This window comes from Oncorhynchus keta, chromosome 3 (assembly GCF_023373465.1).
Source record: "Oncorhynchus keta strain PuntledgeMale-10-30-2019 chromosome 3, Oket_V2, whole genome shotgun sequence".
NCBI classification, from domain to species: domain Eukaryota; kingdom Metazoa; phylum Chordata; class Actinopteri; order Salmoniformes; family Salmonidae; genus Oncorhynchus; species Oncorhynchus keta.
This window is the reverse complement of record NC_068423.1, coordinates 16810804-16829233: the sequence shown is the minus strand read 5'-3', so window position 1 is coordinate 16829233 and position 18430 is coordinate 16810804. Positions and strand designations below refer to the sequence as shown.

The 18430-nt window shown below is 47.7% G+C and overlaps 2 protein-coding genes across 2 annotated transcripts in view; one reads left to right on the top strand and one right to left on the bottom strand.

Moving 5' to 3' along the window:
• Positions 1-599: 599 nt before the first annotated feature.
• atoh1c (atonal bHLH transcription factor 1c) lies at positions 600-1951 on the top strand. Its single transcript, XM_035751688.2, has one exon. The coding sequence runs from the start codon at positions 668-670 to the stop codon at positions 1316-1318; it is 651 nt and encodes a 216-aa protein (XP_035607581.1). The 5' UTR covers positions 600-667; the 3' UTR covers positions 1319-1951.
• Positions 1563-18430, bottom strand: part of waplb (WAPL cohesin release factor b) — a 56274-nt gene continuing 39406 nt past the window's right edge. The window contains exons 17-20 of the mRNA XM_035751686.2: positions 16524-16743; positions 16225-16313; positions 4456-4551; positions 1563-3837 (exon numbers count right to left, since the gene is read on the bottom strand). Coding sequence (XP_035607579.1) covers positions 3772-3837; positions 4456-4551; positions 16225-16313; positions 16524-16743 — 471 coding nt within the window. The 3' untranslated portion in view covers positions 1563-3771. The remainder of the gene's footprint in view (positions 3838-4455; positions 4552-16224; positions 16314-16523; positions 16744-18430) is intronic.

The following is an 18430-nucleotide window of genomic DNA, read 5'->3' as shown; positions in this document are numbered from 1 at the left end:
GGCCACATCGCTTTAGTGGACAGCGCTAAATCGGAAGAGATTATACACATTGCGTTTGTGGCCTGCCTGTCCGTTATCCTACTGTTCATTTAGCTTTTAACATAAATAAGTATAAATACATGTGACCCAAGGTTTTCCTCTCTCTCTCTTGTGAGCATAAGGCTACACCCTTGAATTAAATGATCCAGCCTACAAATCCATTTGTGACTATGTAAATGAAGGCCTATGATTTCTCCTAAAAGTCTACTATTTCATAAAATCTATATTTTCCCATGGTTGCAATTATGAAAACGTTGATTTTGGAATTGGTGGGGGGGGTATTAGCATATAGGATAAATCTTAATAAAACTTCTAGACAACGAGCTCCAAAAAAGTGGCCTGATCGCTCTTCTGCCCAGAGCCCAGCCAAGCCCCATGCGCACAGCGATCACTCAGATGGACCTAATCCACTTTTGATGACCTTGGTTAATAAGACTTCCTGCTGACATTATCAAAGGGATCTAACTCTATTCATTACGCGCACACGACCCTTGCCACGCCCATAGCATCCTCACAAGCTCTGGCGTTTGTCAATAAATTCTCCCCTCACACCAGAAACTTTTTTAAAACCACGGGTCTAGAAGTTCAGTTACGTCTGCACTGTTGAATCTATACCCTAGTCAGGACAATGCAACGCCGCAAAAGTCTATTTGCGCCATACATCTCCAGAAACGCAGACACTGTTGCGGATTTGAAAGTGCATCCTATAGACCTGCCACATGGAGCTCTTGTGCAGACCAGTTGGATAGAGGAGAGAGTAGAGCGCAGGAGCGAATGTGACACGTGCGCTATTGGGGAACTCAGGTTGCCAGGGCTCGGATCCGTCGAACAGGACAAGAGCACCATCGACAGAGCGCAAAGGCGGCGGCGCATGGCTGCAAACGCCCGGGAGAGAAGGAGGATGCTCGGCCTCAATGTTGCCTTCGACCGGCTCAGGAGCGTTATCCCTAACCTGGAGAGCGACAAGAAGCTGTCCAAATCAGAGACTCTTCAGATGGCGCAGATATACATATCGACGCTCAGCGACTTGTTGCAGGACAGGCCCTCCGTAGCGGAATTCAGCACCACTGAACTTGAGAGCACGGCGAAAGTGGACACGGCCCCAACGGGAAGGTCAACAATGAACTCCACAGAAGACGCAACTGTAAAGCTACCTAGGCCAGGTACATACAATAAATGTAGAGACAGTGGAAACGTGATGCGCGCGCCATTCGAAGAACAGAAGACAGAGCTGCGAGGGTTTATGAACCCGTGGGAGAGAACTAGTGGCACAAAATAACTGATTGTATTTGTTTTTTTAATACAAAACATGTTGATTCTTGTTTGAAACCTTATGTAGATTATCTGGCTGAAGTAAAAACATATGTACGCATCAATATGAGCTTTATCGGCTTCGGCTTCTTTCGCATGTCTGAAAGTTATAGGGGCAGTTTATGGTCTGTAAAAACGGGCAATAGATTATTCCAAAACATGATACAAACGTACAGAAGTGTACAAAAATACAAAAAATATCAGACACGGTATACTGAAAGTAGCAATTTTTATTCTAGTTAAAATTATATACAAGTAACCAAAGACATTCTTGAAATTGGTACAAAGATCATGTTCCTGCATTTGGCTTTGTATACCTTTTTAATCTGACTTTCAAATAACTGAGAAATGCTGTATAAAATAAAAATAGGATTGGATTCAGAAAAGTAGTCTACAGTTTCTAATTTCCAATAGGCAATATTTACAAATGTATTTACATTATTCCATTCATTTCCAGATTTGTGAATAAAGCTCTTGTAAACTTTAGAAGTGTTGAAATAGCTTAGACAGTACTGATGAGGGTGTGTGTCTTAGCACAGCCATGAGAAACAAAACAACACGGAAATACACACCAAATGAGAATAAATGCAACTTTACAAAATTTAAATCTTAGCCTCAACAACCACAACATCCAAGGTAGGATAAAATTATATTAGTTTTATGGGAAAAATCTATGGGAAACAGCATATGACCAATGCAGTAGCTGACACTGTTCTAAAGCCGATAGCAGTCCTAATCTAGCCTGAAATTAACAAAACTGAGAGCACCGGTTATGAAACTTAGATGGCGTATGGGTACAGAAACCACTAGAGGCTCGGTTCATGAATAGTCATCTTATCAGTTCTAGTGCTTAATTTTAAAAGTTTGAAATGCTATAAATATGTTAGGCTTCCAGTCCCGTTGATTTATTATGTTGAAATTAAGAGAACCTCAAAGCAATTGAAACATTGCAGAGAAAAGGGGACTGTTTTTTTATTTATTCAAAGACAGAAGTTGTCCTGGCGAGATTGGAAACCAACAATTTGTGAAGTGTTCTACAGCCTTCAATTGGTAGGTGAAGCACTGTGGTCATTCAGACTAAGAGAGGCTCTCCGGTCCAAATTCAAAGACACAAACATCCATACTTTCCTGTTGGCCATAACTAATAATGATGGGGGTTAGAAGAAGATAAATTATGTAGTTCTCGTATGTTAGTGAACACTACAGATGGGGACCATTTCAGGTCTGTCCTTGAAGAGCTAGAATCTCTGATAATATTGACTTGGACAGACCGAGAGGTGAGGGACTGACCAAACTAACAATTCTGTCTCACCTTCACCTCTTTGTGCACTTTGAAAGAGAACTCAAATTTATTAGAAACTGGACAAAACACTGGTTGAATAAACGTCGTTGCCACATCATTTCAACAACAACAAAATATATGTGATGACGATGAATCAACGTGGGAAACTGATTGGATTTGCAAAAACTCATCAACGTATTTAATCTATTGTTCGCCCAATTTTGAACCTAAATCCAATGACCTAGTGAAATCTTTTTGATTTCACATTAGTTGATAACTCAACCAAATGTAACAGATATCCGTTAACGTCTGTGCCTGGTGGGTTCGACACTCAACTACAAAGAGGTTTTTAGAACACAAAAAAGCAGAACAGTCGTGAAAGCAATACAATGGCATCAGTGCAGCGGGTCAATGGGGCTCTGGAGGCTTTCAGCATTTCAAAGAAGGCTGAGAGCTCTGGCTCCTATTCCAGTTCTGTGGGTCACTGCCCAACTCTTTCTATGGATTCAGAGGGGGGAATTCAGGCACTTCGATGACAATTGAAAGTTAACAGAGGAAGAAGGCAGGGAAAGAGCCATCTTTTACAGCAGACAGAAAACAAAACCCAAAACAAAGGAGGAAATTATGTCACAGTCTGGCCCTTCCACAAAAACATGTCCAGGCAGATAGCTGTAATAAGGAGGGGAAATATTGATTTGGAATACAAGGAGTTTTTATATAAATGTACAACCTGAATAGCACAAGTGGGGAAATCAATTAAAGAAAAAAAATCATATTGAATGAATATCAATGCGTCAATCATAAATTATATTTTCACGAGGGAACAGAAAAACCCAACATTGAGAACAAAGTCAAGAATTTAACGGGAGTTTTTTTAAATTTACTTCTCTGGTTATTCAAAGCAGACGTCATAACAATAGGAGAGGTGGAATGCTGAAACAGTGCTTCAGGCCTCACGTGTGTGTGTGAGGGGAGACCATCACAGTTTGTATAGTGAACGTGGGGATGACAATGATGGGTGGTCGTTATTAGCAGGCTGTGTGGGTGGTCTCTGGAGTAGGGTCCACCCAACTGTCCTGGTCTCTGTGTGAGGCGAGCAGTAAGTCCCCAGTGTGAGCCCTTTCTGCAGAGCCAGGCCTCTAACAGTGCTCTAGATAGTCAATGACCCGAGAGATGGACTTCTGCCCTGCGGTGCCCACATCACACTATGGAGAGGGGGGGGTGAGTGAGAGGGAGAGAGCAGAGGTCAGTTACCACACACTGAAGCACTCTCCACACAACATCCACACAACATTTAAACATAAGGCTAAAGGAACCAGAGAGGGATACTACTCATGAGCCTGTACAAGCTCAATGTCACAAAGAAGAAGCCACAATAAAGACATTTAAAAACAGACATTTTGCCTCCCGAGTGGCACTGCATCGCAGTGCTTGAGGCATCACTACAGACCCGTTACGTCCGGGTTAGGGGAGGGTTTGGCTGGCCGAGATTTCCTTGTCCCATCGCACTCTAGCGGCTCCTTGTGGCAAGCCGGGCACTTGCAAGTCGACTTCGGTCGCCAGCTGGATGGCGTTTCCTCCGACACATTGGTGCGGCTGGCTTCCGGGTGAAACAAGCATTGTGTCAAGAAGCAGTGTGGCTTGGCAGGGTCGTGTTTCGGAGGATACATGGCTCTTGATCTTCGCATCTCCCGAGTGCGTAGGGGAGTTGCAGCAATGGGACAAGACTAACTACATATTGGATATCACGAAATTGGGGAGAAAAAGGAGTTTTAAAAAAGTTATAAAAACTGGCATTTATTTTTTTATGTGAGAGAACTTACTGTAAGATTCATGAAATTGAGGAACTTCTTGAGCATTTCTGTCATTATTGAGAAATCTCCTTTGGGCAGGCTTTCCCTCACAGTAGTCACATTCATCTGAAAGAGAAGACTATGAATCAGCATTGAAACCTTTGTTAGTTCTACTCATGTCCAATCTCTGATGATATTCAATCACAAGACTGGCCACCCGACACTCACTCACAAGACTGGCCACCCGACACTCACTCACAAGACTGGCCACCCGACACTCACTCACTCACAAGACTGGCCACCCGACACTCACTCACTCACTCACAAGACTGGCCACCCGACACTCACTCACTCACTCACAAGACTGGCCACCCGACACTCACTCACTCACTCACTCACTCACTCACAAGACTGGCCACCCGACACTCACTCACTCACTCACAAGACTGGCCACCCGACACTCACTCACTCACTCACTCACTCAAGACTGGCCACCCGACACTCACTCACTCACTCACTCACAAGACTGGCCACCCGACACTCACTCACTCACTCACTCACAAGACTGGCCACCCGACACTCACTCACTCACTCACAAGACTGGCCACCCGACACTCACTCACTCACAAGACTGGCCACCCGACACTCACTCACTCACTCACTCACTCACTCACTCACTCACTCACTCACTCACTCACAAGACTGGCCACCCGACACTCACTCACTCACTCACTCACAAGACTGGCCACCCACACTCACTCACTCACTCACAAGACTGGCCACCCGACACTCACTCACTCACTCACAAGACTGGCCACCCGACACTCACTCACTCACTCACTCACAAGACTGGCCACCACTCACTCACTGGCACTCACCACAAGACTGGCCACCCGACACTCACTCACTCACTCACTCACTCACTCACAAGACTGGCCACCTCACTCACTCACTCACAAGACTGGCCACCCACTCACTCACTCACAAGACTGGCCACCCACTCACTCACTCACTCACAAGACTGGCCACCCACTCACTCACTCACTCACAAGACTGGCCACCCGACACTCACTCACTCACTCACTCACTCACAAGACTGGCCACCCGACACTCACTCACTCACAAGACTGGCCACCCGACACTCACTCACTCACTCACAAGACTGGCCACCCGACACTCACTCACTCACTCACCACTCACTCGCAAGACTGGCCACAGACTGGCCACCCGACACTCACTCACTCAGACTGGCCACCCGACACTCACTCACTCACTCACTCACTCACAAGACTGGCCACCCAACACTCACTCACTCACTCACTCACTCACAAGACTGGCCACCCACTCACTCACTCACAAGACTGGCCACCCACTCACTCACTCACAAGACTGGCCACCCACTCACTCACTCACAAGACTGGCCACCCACTCACTCACAAGACTGGCCACCCACTCACTCACTCACTCACAAGACTGGCCACCCGACACTCACTCACTCACAAGACTGGCCACCCGACACTCACTCACTCACAAGACTGGCCACCCGACACTCACTCACTCACAAGACTGGCCACCCGACACTCACTCACTCACTCACAAGACTGGCCACCCGACACTCACTCACTCACTCACTCACTCACTCACTCACTCACTCACTCACTCAGACTGGCCACCCACTCACTCACTCACTCACAAGACTGGCCACCCACTCACTCACTCACTCACTCACTCACAAGACTGGCCACCCACTCACTCACTCACTCACTCACAAGACTGGCCACCCGACACTCACTCACTCACTGACACACTCACTCACAAGACTGGCCACCCGACACTCACTCACTCACTCACTCACAAGACTGGCCACCCGACACTCACTCACTCACTCACAAGACTGGCCACCCGACACTCACTCACTCACTCACTCAGACTGGCCACCACGACACTCACTCACTCAGACTGGCCACCCGAACTCACTCACATCACTCACCACCACTCACCAGACTGGCACCCACACTCACTCACTCACTCACAAGACTGGCCACCCGACACTCACTCACTCACTCACTCACAAGACTGGCCACCACACTCACTCACTCACTCACAAGACTGGCCACCACTCACTCACTCACAAGACTGGCCACCCACTCACTCACCCACTCACTCACAAGACTGGCCACCCGACACTCACTCACTCACAAGACTGGCCACCCGACACTCACTCACTCACAAGACTGGCCACCCGACACTCACTCACAAGACTGGCCACCACTCACAAGACTCACACTCACTCACTCACAAGACTGGCCACCCGACACTCACTCACTCACAAGACTGGCCACCCGACACACTCACTCACTGGCCACCCGACACTCACTCACTCAGACTGGCCACCCGACACTCACTCACTCACTCACAAGACTGGCCACCCGACACTCACTCACTCACTCACTCACTCACTCACAAGACTGGCCACCCGACACTCACTCACTCACAAGACTGGCCACCCGACTGGCCACTCACTCACTCACAAGACTGGCCACCCGACACTCACTGGCCACCCGACACTCACTCACTCACTCACTCACTCACTCACTCACTCACTCGACTGGCCACCCGACACTCACTCACTCACTGGCCACACTCAGACTGGCCACCCACACTCACTCACTCACTCACTCACAGACTGGCCACCCGACGACACTCACAAGACACTCACTCACTCACTCACAAGACTGGCCACCCGACACTCACTCACTCACTCACACTCACCACAAGACTGGCCACCCGACACTCACTCACTCCACCACTCACTCACTCACTCACTCACTCACAAGACTGGCCACCCGACACTCACTCACTCACTCACAAGACTGGCCACCCGACACTCACTCACTGGCCACCCGACACTCACACTCACTCACTCACTCACAAGACTGACCACCACTCGACACTCACTCACTCACTCACAAGACTGGCCACCACTCACTCACTCACTCACTCACTCACAAGACTGGCCACCCGACACTCACTCACTCACTCACACCAGACTGGCCACCCGACACTCACTCACTCACTCACTCACTCACAGACTGGCCACCCACTCACTCACTCACAAGACTGGCCACCCACTCACTCACTCACAAGACTGGCCACCCACTCACTCACTCACTCACAAGACTGGCCACAACTCAAGCTCACCCACTCACTCACTGGCCACCCGACACTCACAAGACTGGCCACCCGACACTCACTCACTCACTCACTCACTCTGGCCACCCGACACTCACACAAGACTGGCCACCCGACACTCACTCACACCCGACACTCACTCACTCACTCACAAGACTGGCCACCCGACACTCACTCACAAGACTGGCCACCCACTCACTCACAAGACTGGCCACCCACTCACTCACTCACTCACAAGACTGGCCACCCGACACTCACACTCACTCACAAGACTGGCCACCCGACTCACACTCACTCACTGGCACTCTCACTCACAAGACTCACTCACTCACTCACTCACTCACTGGCCACCCGACACTCACTCACTCACAAGACTGGCCACCCGACACTCACTCACTCACTCACAAGACTGGCCACCCGACACTCACTCACTCACTCACTCACTCACTCACCACAAGACTGGCCACCCGACACTCACTCACTCACAAGACTGGCCACCCGACACTCACTCACTCACAGACTCACTCACTCACTCACTCACTCAAGACTGGCCACCCGACACTCACTCACTCACTCACTCACTCACTCACTCACTCACTCACAAGACTGGCCACCCGACACTCACTCACTCACTCACCACCACCACTCACCACAAGACTGGCCACCCGACTCACTCACCAAGACTGGCCACCCGACACTCACTCACTCACTGGCCACCCGACACTCACTCACTCACCAAGACTGGCCACCACACTCACTCACTCACAAGACTGGCCACCCGACACTCACTCACTCACTCAGACTGGCCACCCGACACTCACAAGACTGGCCACCCGACACTCACTCACAAGACTGGCCACCCGACACTCACTCACTCACTCACTGGCACCCACTCACTCACTCACTCACTCACTGGCACTCACTCACTCACAAGACTGGCCACCCACTCACTCACTCACTCACTCACACTCACCACTCACTCACAAGACCCACCCACTCACTCACTCACTCACAAGACTGGCCACCCGACACTCACTCACTCACTCACTCACAAGACTGGCCACCCGACACTCACTCACTCACAAGACTGGCCACCCGACACTCACTGGCCACCAAGACTGGCCACCCGACACTCACTCACTCACTCACTCTCACAAGACTGGCCACCCGACACTCACTCACTCACTCACTCACTGGCACTCACTCACTCACTCACTCACTCAGACTGGCCACCCACTCACTCACTCACACAGACTGGCCACCCACACTCACTCACTCACCACTCACAAGACTGGCCACCCACTCACTCACCACAAGACTGGCCACCCGACTCACTCACTCACCACTCACTCTCACTCACTCACTCACAAGACTGGCCACCCGACACTCACTCACTCACTCACTCACTCACAAGACTGGCCACCCGACACTCACTCACTCACTCACAAGACTGGCCACCCGACACTCACTCACTCACCACTCACTCACTCACAAGACTGGCCACCCGACTCACTCACTCACTCACTCACTCACAAGACTGGCCACCCGACACTCACTCACTCACAAGACTGGCCACCCGACTCACTCACACTCACTCACAGACTGGCCACCCGACACTCACACTCACTCACTCACAAGACTGGCCACCCGACACTCACTCACTCACTCACAAGACTGGCCACCCGACACTCACTCACTCACTCACTCACCACAAGACTGGCTCACACCCGACACTCACTCACTCACTCACAAGACTGGCCACCCGACACTCACTCACTCACTGGCCACCCACACTCACTCACTCACTCACACTCACTCACTCAGACTGGCCACCCGACACTCACTCACTGGCCACCCGACACTCACAAGACTGGCCACCCGACTCACTCACTGGCCACCACTCACTCACAAGACTGGCCACCCGACACTCACTCACTCACTCACTCACTCACAAGACTGGCCACCCGACACTCACTCACTCACTCCACCCGACACTCACTCACTCACAAGACTGGCCACCCGACACTCACTCACTGGCCACCCGACACTCACTCACCACAAGACTGGCCACCCGACACTCACTCACACTGGCCACACTCACTCACTCACTCACTCACTCACCAGACACTCACCCGACACTCACTCACTCACTCACAAGACTGGCCACCCGACACTCACTCACTCACTCACAAGACTGGCCACCCGACACTCACTCACTCACTCACTCACTCAGACTGGCCACCCGACACTCACTCACTCACAAGACTGGCCACCCACTCACTCACTCACTCACCACAGACTGGCCACCCGACACTCACTCACTCACTCACTCACTCCGACACTCACTCACTCACTCACTCACTCACTCACAAGACTGGCCACCCGACACTCACTCACTCACTCACTCACTCACTCACAAGACTGGCCACCCACTCACTCACAAGACTGGCCACCCACTCACTCACTCACTCACTCACAAGACTGGCCACCCGACACTCACTCACTCACTCACAAGACTGGCCACCCGACACTCACTGGCCACCCGACACTCACTCACTCACTCACTCACTCACCACCACTCACTCAAGACTGGCCACCCGACACTCACTCACTCACACAAGACTGGCCACCCGACACTCACTCACTCACTCACTCACTGGCCACCCGACACTCAAGACTCACCCGACACTCACTCACTCACAAGACTGGCCACCCGACACTCACTCACTGGCCACCCACTCACTCACTCACAAGACTGGCCACCCGACACTCACTCCACCCGACAAGACTGGCCACCCGACACTCACTCACTCACTCACAGACTCACCCACTCACTCACAAGACTGGCCACCCCACACACTCACTCACTCACTCACTCACCAACACTCACTGGCCACCCGACACTCACTCACTCACTCACTCACTCACTCACTCACTCACTCACTCACTCACAAGACTGGCCACCCGACACTCACTCACTCACTCACTCACTCACAAGACTGGCCACCCGACACTCACTCACTCACTCACTCACTCACTCACAAGACTGGCCACCCGACACTCACTCACTCACTCACTCACAAGACCTGAGCACCAGAACCATGCACCAGGACTACCTGACATGATGACTCCTTGCTGTCCCCCTGACCGTGCTGCTGCTCCAATTTCAACTGTTCTGCCTTATTATTATTCAACCATGCTGGTCATTTATGAACATTTGAACATCTTGGCCATGTTCTGTTATAATCTCCACCCGGCACAGCCAGAAGAGGACTGGCCACCCCACATAGCCTGGTTCCTCTAGGTTTCTTCCTAGGTTTTGGCCTTTCTAGGGAGTTTTTCCTAGCCACCGTGCTTCTACACCTGCATTGCTTGCTGTTTGGGGTTTTAGGCTGGGTTTCTGTACAGCACTTTGAGATATCAGCTGATGTACGAAGGGCTATATAAATACATTTGATTTGATGTTCTGTGGTCAGAGGCGCTAGAATGGCCGTTCCACTCAGCCATCCATCTCTGATGCGGTTCCTCCATTAAAAGCCGTATTCAGTTAGTTTAGGCTAAAACGTAGGAATTCAGTCATTGGAACTGGTCCAGTCCTTCTAGTGTACCCAACTAGTTATTTTGTTTGATATATGTTTTTGTTTTATTACAGATGACAGAGTTAGCGAGTAAAAGTTGGAGGGCACTGAAAGAACAATGAGCCGGGTTTGGACCCATTCTGGCAGCAGTATGTATTCTACAGGCAGTGCCTTGAACCGCTAGACCAGCCAGGCCACAGTCATTTTGTTTTAAGACAAAAGTCTTGTTTAAAGTCTGAGGCGTGACCTTTACGAGATAGAACACAGAGCCCTGTCCAGATAAAAGCTATAGCCTGGGACTGGTACAGGTTTATCAGAGAGGGATAACGTCCATGGCACATCAATCACAACCTAACTGCCCTATGGGAGACTCAGCGAGAGAGAGTCCATTACTGCAGATGTACTGAGCTCTCAAGGCATCATTGGATCGCTAATAACATCTTCAAAAGAGAAATAGCCATTAAAGCCAGAATAACATTATCACAGCTTTTATTTTCCTTTTCCACAGTCGGGCCGTGAAACCTTTAAGATGGCAATTTTGAAGGAAACCATTGATGGTCCCTGAGAGAGGCTTTAAAATGACACAGATGACGGATGTTTATTGCAGTCGTTCGAACGAGCCATCGCAGATGAGTCAACTTGTCTAAATGGTGATGTGGGTATTTGAAGTGAACGTTGGGTACATGAGGAAACGACAGTCTAGTTTAACATGCATAATGGGGTGACCTCGGCACTAGCTATGCTCTACACAATGGATTAGTTCGCCTTACCTACGTTAAGATAAATGGCCAAAATGTCATGTACAGTGCATTCAGAAAGTGTTCAGACCCCTTGACTTTTTCTTTTCCACATTGTGACATTACAGCATTATTCTAAAATTGATTATTTCCACCCTCAATCTATCGGCAGACTCAGTAGCCTCGGTTTTTCGGATGACTGCCTTGCCTGGTTCTGCAATTACTTTGCAGACAGAGTTCAGTGTGTCAAATCGGAGGGCATGCTGTCCGGTCCTCTGGCAGTCTCTATGGGGGTGCCACAGGGTTCAATCCTCGGGCCGACTCTTTTCTCTGTATATATCAATGATATTGCTATTGCTGCGGGCGATTCCCTGATCCACCTCTACGCAGACGACACCATTCTATATACTTCCGGCCCGTCCTTGGACACTGTGCTATCTAACCTCCAAACGAGCTTCAATGCCATACAACACTACTTCCGTGGCCTCCAACTGCTCTTAAACGCTAGTAAAACCAAATGCATGCTTTTCAACCGTTCGCTGCCTGCACCCGCACGCCTGACCAGCATCACCACCCTGGATGGTTCCGACCTTGAATATGTGGACATCTATAAGTACCTAGGTGTCTGGCAAGACTGTAAACTCTCCTTCCAGACTCATATCAAACATCTCCAATCAAATCAAGAGTCGGCTTTCTATTCCGCAACAAAGCCTCCTTCACTCACACCGCCAAGCTTACCCTAGTAAAACTGACTATCCTACCGATCCTCGACTTCGGCGATGTCATCTACAGAATTGCTTCCAACACTCTACTCAGCAAACTGGATGCAGTTTATCACAGTGACATCCGTTTTGTCACTAAAGCACCTTATACCACCCACCACTGCGACTTGTATGCTCTAGTCGGCTGGCCCTCGCTACATATTCGTCGCCAGACCCACTGGCTCCAGGTCATCTACAAGTTCATGCTAGGTAAAGCTCCGCCCGATCTCAGTTCACTGGTCACGATGGCAACACCCATCCGTAGCACGCGCTCCAGCAGGTGTATCTCACTGATCATCCTTAAAGCCAACACCTCATTTGGCCGCCTTTCGTTCCAATTCTCTGCTGCCTGTGACTGGAACGAATTGCAAAAATCGCTGAAGTTGGAGACTTTTATCTCCCTCACCAACTTTAAACATCTGCTATCTGAGCAGCTAACCGATCGCTGCAGCTGTACATAGTCTATTGGTAAATAGCCCACCCATTTTTACCTACCTCATCCCCATACTGTTTTTATTTATTTACTTTTCTGCTCTTTTGCACACCAGTATCTCTACCTGTACAAGACCATCTGATCATTTATCAATCCAGTGTTAACCTCTTGCTCCTACCCGACACGCAGGCGTCCCATCTAGACATCTGGAAATGCAAATGCGCTACGCTAAATGCTAATAGCACTCGTTAAAACTCAAACGTTCATTAAAATACACATGCAGGGTACTGAATTAAAGCTACACTCGTTGTGAATCCAGGCAACAAGTCAGATTTTTAAAATGCTTTTCGGCGAAAGCATGAGAAGCTATTATCTGATAGCATGTAACACCCCAAAAGACCCGCAGGGGACGTAAACAAAATAATTAGCATAGTCGGCGCTACACAAAACGCACAAATAAAATATAAAACATTCATTACCTTTGACCATCTTCTTTGTTGGCACTCCTAGATGTCCCATAAACATCACTATTGGGTCTTTTTTTCGATTAAATCGGTCCATATATAGCCTAGATATCGATCTATGAAGACTGATCAAAGAAAAAAATAGCGTTTTTTAACGTAACGTCATTTTTTTAAATAAAAAAAGTCGACGATAAACTTTCACAAAACATTTCGAAATACTTTTGTAATGCAACTTTAGGTATTAGTAAACTTTAATAAGCGATCAAATTGATCACGAGGCGATGTATATTCTATAGTTGTACGTCTGGAAATAATGTCCGGGTAAATCTCAACCAAAATATCCGGTCGGAGACCGGAAGAAAGGCGCTACCTTGTGTCCGTTTGACCAAGAAACAAATCGTAGGCAAATGACAAGACTGTTGACATCGTGTGGAAGCTGTAGGTATTGCAACCTCGGCCCCATTTAATGTGGTTCACATTCAACAATGGGTTCCAGTGGCGCATGGATATATTTGAGCATTTTCAGTGATCAGATTTTCCTGCGCTTTTCGATGAAACGCACGTTCTGTTATAGTCACAGCCGTGATTTAACCAGTTTTATAAATGTCTGAGTGTTTTCTATCCACACATACTAATCATATGCATATACTATATTCCTGGCATGAGTAGCAGGGCGCTGAAATGTTGCGCGATTTTTAACACAATGTTCGAAAAAGTAGGGGGTAGGAGTAACAGGTTAATCTGCAAAATTGTAATTATTCGCCTACCTCCTCATGCCTTTTGCACACAATGTATATAGACTCCCTTTTTTTCTACTGTGTTATTGACTTGTTAATTGTTCACTCCATGTGTAACTCTGTGTTGTCTGTTCACACTGCTATGCTTTATCTTGGCCAGGTCGCAGTTGCAAATGAGAACTTGTTCTCAACTAGCCTACCTGGTTAAATAAAGGTGAAAAAAAAAATGTAATTATTTTTAAATACACAATACCCCATAATGACAAAACAAACACCGGTTTTAGACATTTTGGCTAATGTATTAGAATAAAAAAAATATCACAGCACCTTTGGCAGCGATTATAGCATTGTTGCAAGTCTTCTTGGGTATGACGCTACAAGCTTGGCACACCTGTATTTGGGGAGTTGGTCCCATTCTTCTCTGCAAATCCTCTCAAGCTCTGTCAGGTTGGATGGGGAGCATCGCTTCACAGCTATTTTCAGGTCTCTCCAGAGATGTTCAATCGGGTTCAAGTCCAGGACACTCTAGGACCTTGAGACTCGTCCTGAAGCCACTCCTGCGTTGTCTTAGCTGTGTGCTCAGGGTCGTTGTCCTGTTGAAAGGTGAACCTTTGCCTTAGTCTGAGGTCCTGAGCAGTCTCAAGCAGGTTTTCATCAAGGATATCTGTACTTTGCTCCGTTCATCTTTCCCTCAATCCTGACAAGTCTCCCAGTCCCTGGCACTAAAAAATATCCCCACAGCATCATGCCACCACCACGCTTCACTTTAGGGATGGTGCCAGGTTTCTTCCAGACATGACGTTTGGCATTCAGGCCAAAGAGTTCAATCTTGGTTCCATCAGACCAGAGAACCTTGTTTCTTATGGTCTGAGTCCTTTAGGTGCCTTTTGGAAAACTCCAAGCGGACTTGTCATGTGCTTTTTACTGAGGAGTGACTTCCGTCTGGTCACTCTACCATAAAGGCCTGGTTGGTGGAGTGCTGCAGAGATGGTTGTCCTTCTGGAAGGTTCTCCCATCTCCACAAAGGAACTCTGGAGCTCTGTCAGTGACCACCGGGTTCTTGGTCACCTCCCTGACCAAGGCCCTTCTCCCCCGATTGCTCAGTTTAGCCAGGTGGCCAGCTCTAAGAATAGTCTTGGTGGTTCCAAACTTCTTCCATTTAAGAATGATAGAGACCACTATGTTCTTGGGGACCTTTAATGCTGCAGACATGTCTTGGTAACCTTCCCCAGATCTGTGTTCAATCAATAGAATTTATCACTGGTGGACTCCAATCAAGTTGTAGAAAAATCAGAAGGATGATCACCGGAAACAGGATGCTCAGTCATAGCAAGGGTCTGAATACTTATGTAATTAAGTTTTGTTTTGAATTTTTATAAATGTATAAAAATGTATATAAACCTGTTTTCAATGTCATTATGGGATATTGTGTGTAGATTGATGAGGAAAACAAATCATTTAATCCATTTTAGAATAAGGCTCTTAACTTAAAATGTGCAAAAAGGGAAGGGGTCTGAATACTTCCCGAATGCACTGTAAACTGTAGCCTAAAGTCTGCATGTCTAATGAACGAGGCCAAACTAGGTCTATACGACCCATTATGTGATGTGACCTTGTCTCACTGCTTCAACATGAAGTTGCTGCATCGGTTCAGGGTTCGACAGTTGTGTCGAGAACGGATCAATGATTTCACTGTTATTATCGACATTCGTTACGTTTCTTTATTCATCTCTCATCTCGCCTGTTGCTTGTGTTTTTATCATTTAAATTATTTTCTGTAAAGTGTGTTCCCGATTTGAACGGCAATTTAAATAACAGTTTATTTGATTATGTAGAGCAGCCATGCCACTCAGAGCTGGCAGTGTGAGTGTCAGGAGTGCAAGGAGAGTGTCCTTACCGGACTCCCCTGACAGAGACAGCCCAGTAGCAGTGCTGTGTAGGAGGCCACTATGCTGTCCTCCATGTGCTTCCCAGCATGCTGAAGAGCTGCAGCAGGAAGGGATGGAGGGATAAAGTGTCAGCCACCAAAATATTAATAGAATAACCAATACAGCTCATAACCTATAATCCAAACATGGGTTCCTCTGAATCTCTTTTCAGAGTTACCTAGATGCCATTATGCATCTATTACATTACACTCAGTTAGTTATATTTTATTGATTTATTTTGCATTTATTTAACCAAGTAGGTCATTACCTTTGGTAAGGTCTATCTCCTCATTCTCTTCCTCTTTCTTGGCCTTCTCTTTCTCGCTGACGGCATTGGCGTTGTTGTTCTCCGAGGCCACCCATTGGATCTCGCCACCAGACTCCTGCCACTCGCCGCTCTGGTCCAGCTTGGGCTTGGGCACATCATTGATGAAGTCATCCGTCTCCGCCTCTGCCGCTATGGCCGCTTGCTCCCGCTGGAGGAAGAGCTGAGGGCACAAACACAAATCAGGTCAGAAAAGGTCACACGTACATGTAAACCAGTAATCAACCCACCCATAAAAAAAACAATCAAATGTTATGTCACATGCACCAAATACAACAGGTGTAGACGTCACCACAGAATACTTACTTACGAGCACTTTCCCAACAATGCAGAGTTAAAAAGTTTTTAAAAATGTAGAAAAGGGAAATTGTAACAATAATGAGGCTATATACAGTGGGGCAAAAAAGTATTTTGTCAGCCACCATTTGTGCAAGTTCTCCCACATAAAAAGATGAGATGCCTGTAATTTTCATCATAGGTACACTTCAACCATGACAGACAAAATGAGAAAAAAAATCCAGAAAATCACATTGTAGGATTTTTAATGAATTTATTTGCAAATTATGGTGGAAAATAAGTATTTGGTCACCTACAAACAAGCAAGATATCTGGCTCTCACAGACCTGTAACTTCTTCTTTAAGAGGCTCCTCTGTCCTCCACTTGTTACCTGTATTAATGGCACCTGTTTGAACTTGTTACCAGTATAAAAGACACCTGTCCACAATCTCAAACAGTCACACTCCAAACTCTACTATGGCCAAGACCAAAGAGCTGTCAAAGGACACCAGAAACAAAATTGTAGACCTGCACCAGGCTGGGAAGACTGAATCTGCAATAGGTACGCAGCTTGGTTTGAAGAAATCAACTGTGGGAGCAATTATTAGGAAATGGAAGACATATAAGACCACTGATAATCTCCCTCGATCTGGGGCTCCATGCAAGATCTCACCCCGTGGGGTCAAAATTATCACAAGAACGGTGAGCAAAAATCCCAGAACCACGCGGGGGGAGCTAGTGAATGACCTGCAGAGAGCTGGGACCAAAGTAACAAAGCCTACCATCAGTAACACACTACGCCGCCAGGGACTCAAATCCTGCAGTGCCAGACGTGTCCCCCTGCTTAAGCCAGTACATGTCCAGGCCCGTCTGAAGTTTGCTAGAGAGCATTTGGATGATCCAGAAGAAGATTGGGAGAATGTCATATGGTCAGATGAAACAAAAATCTAACTTTTTGGTAAAAACTCAACTCGTCGTGTTTGGAGGACAAAGAATGCTGAATTGCATCCAAAGAACACCATACCTACTGTGAAGCATGGGGGTGGAAACATCATGCTTTGGGGCTGTTTTTCTGCAAAGGGACCAGGTAGACTGATCCGTGTAAAGGAAAGAATGAATGGGGCCATGTATCGTGAGATTTTGAGTGAAAACCTCCTTCCATCAGCAAGGGCATTGAAGATAAACGTGGCTGGGTCTTTCAGCATGACAATGATCCCAAATACACCTCCCGGTCAACTAAGGAGTGGCTTCATAAGAAGCATTTCAAGGTCCTGGAGTGGCCTAGCCTGTCTCCAGATCTCAACCCCATAGAAAATCTTTGGAGGGAGTTGAAAGTCTGTGTTGCCTAGCAACAGCCCCAAAACATCACTGCTCTAGAGGAGATCTGCATGGAGGAATGGGCCAAAATACCAGCAAGTGTGTGAAAACCTTGTGAAGACTTACAGAAAACGTTTGACCTCTGTCATTGCCAACAAAGGGTTTATAACATAGTATTGAGATTAATTATTTGGTCAATAACACAAGTTTTTTTCCACCATAATTTGCAAATAAATTAATTAAAAATCCTACAATG

Coding starts and splice junctions, on each gene's coding strand:
- atoh1c (XM_035751688.2), top strand. CDS start 668: ATGCAACGCCGCAAAAGTCTATTTGCGCCATACATCTCCAGAAACGCA.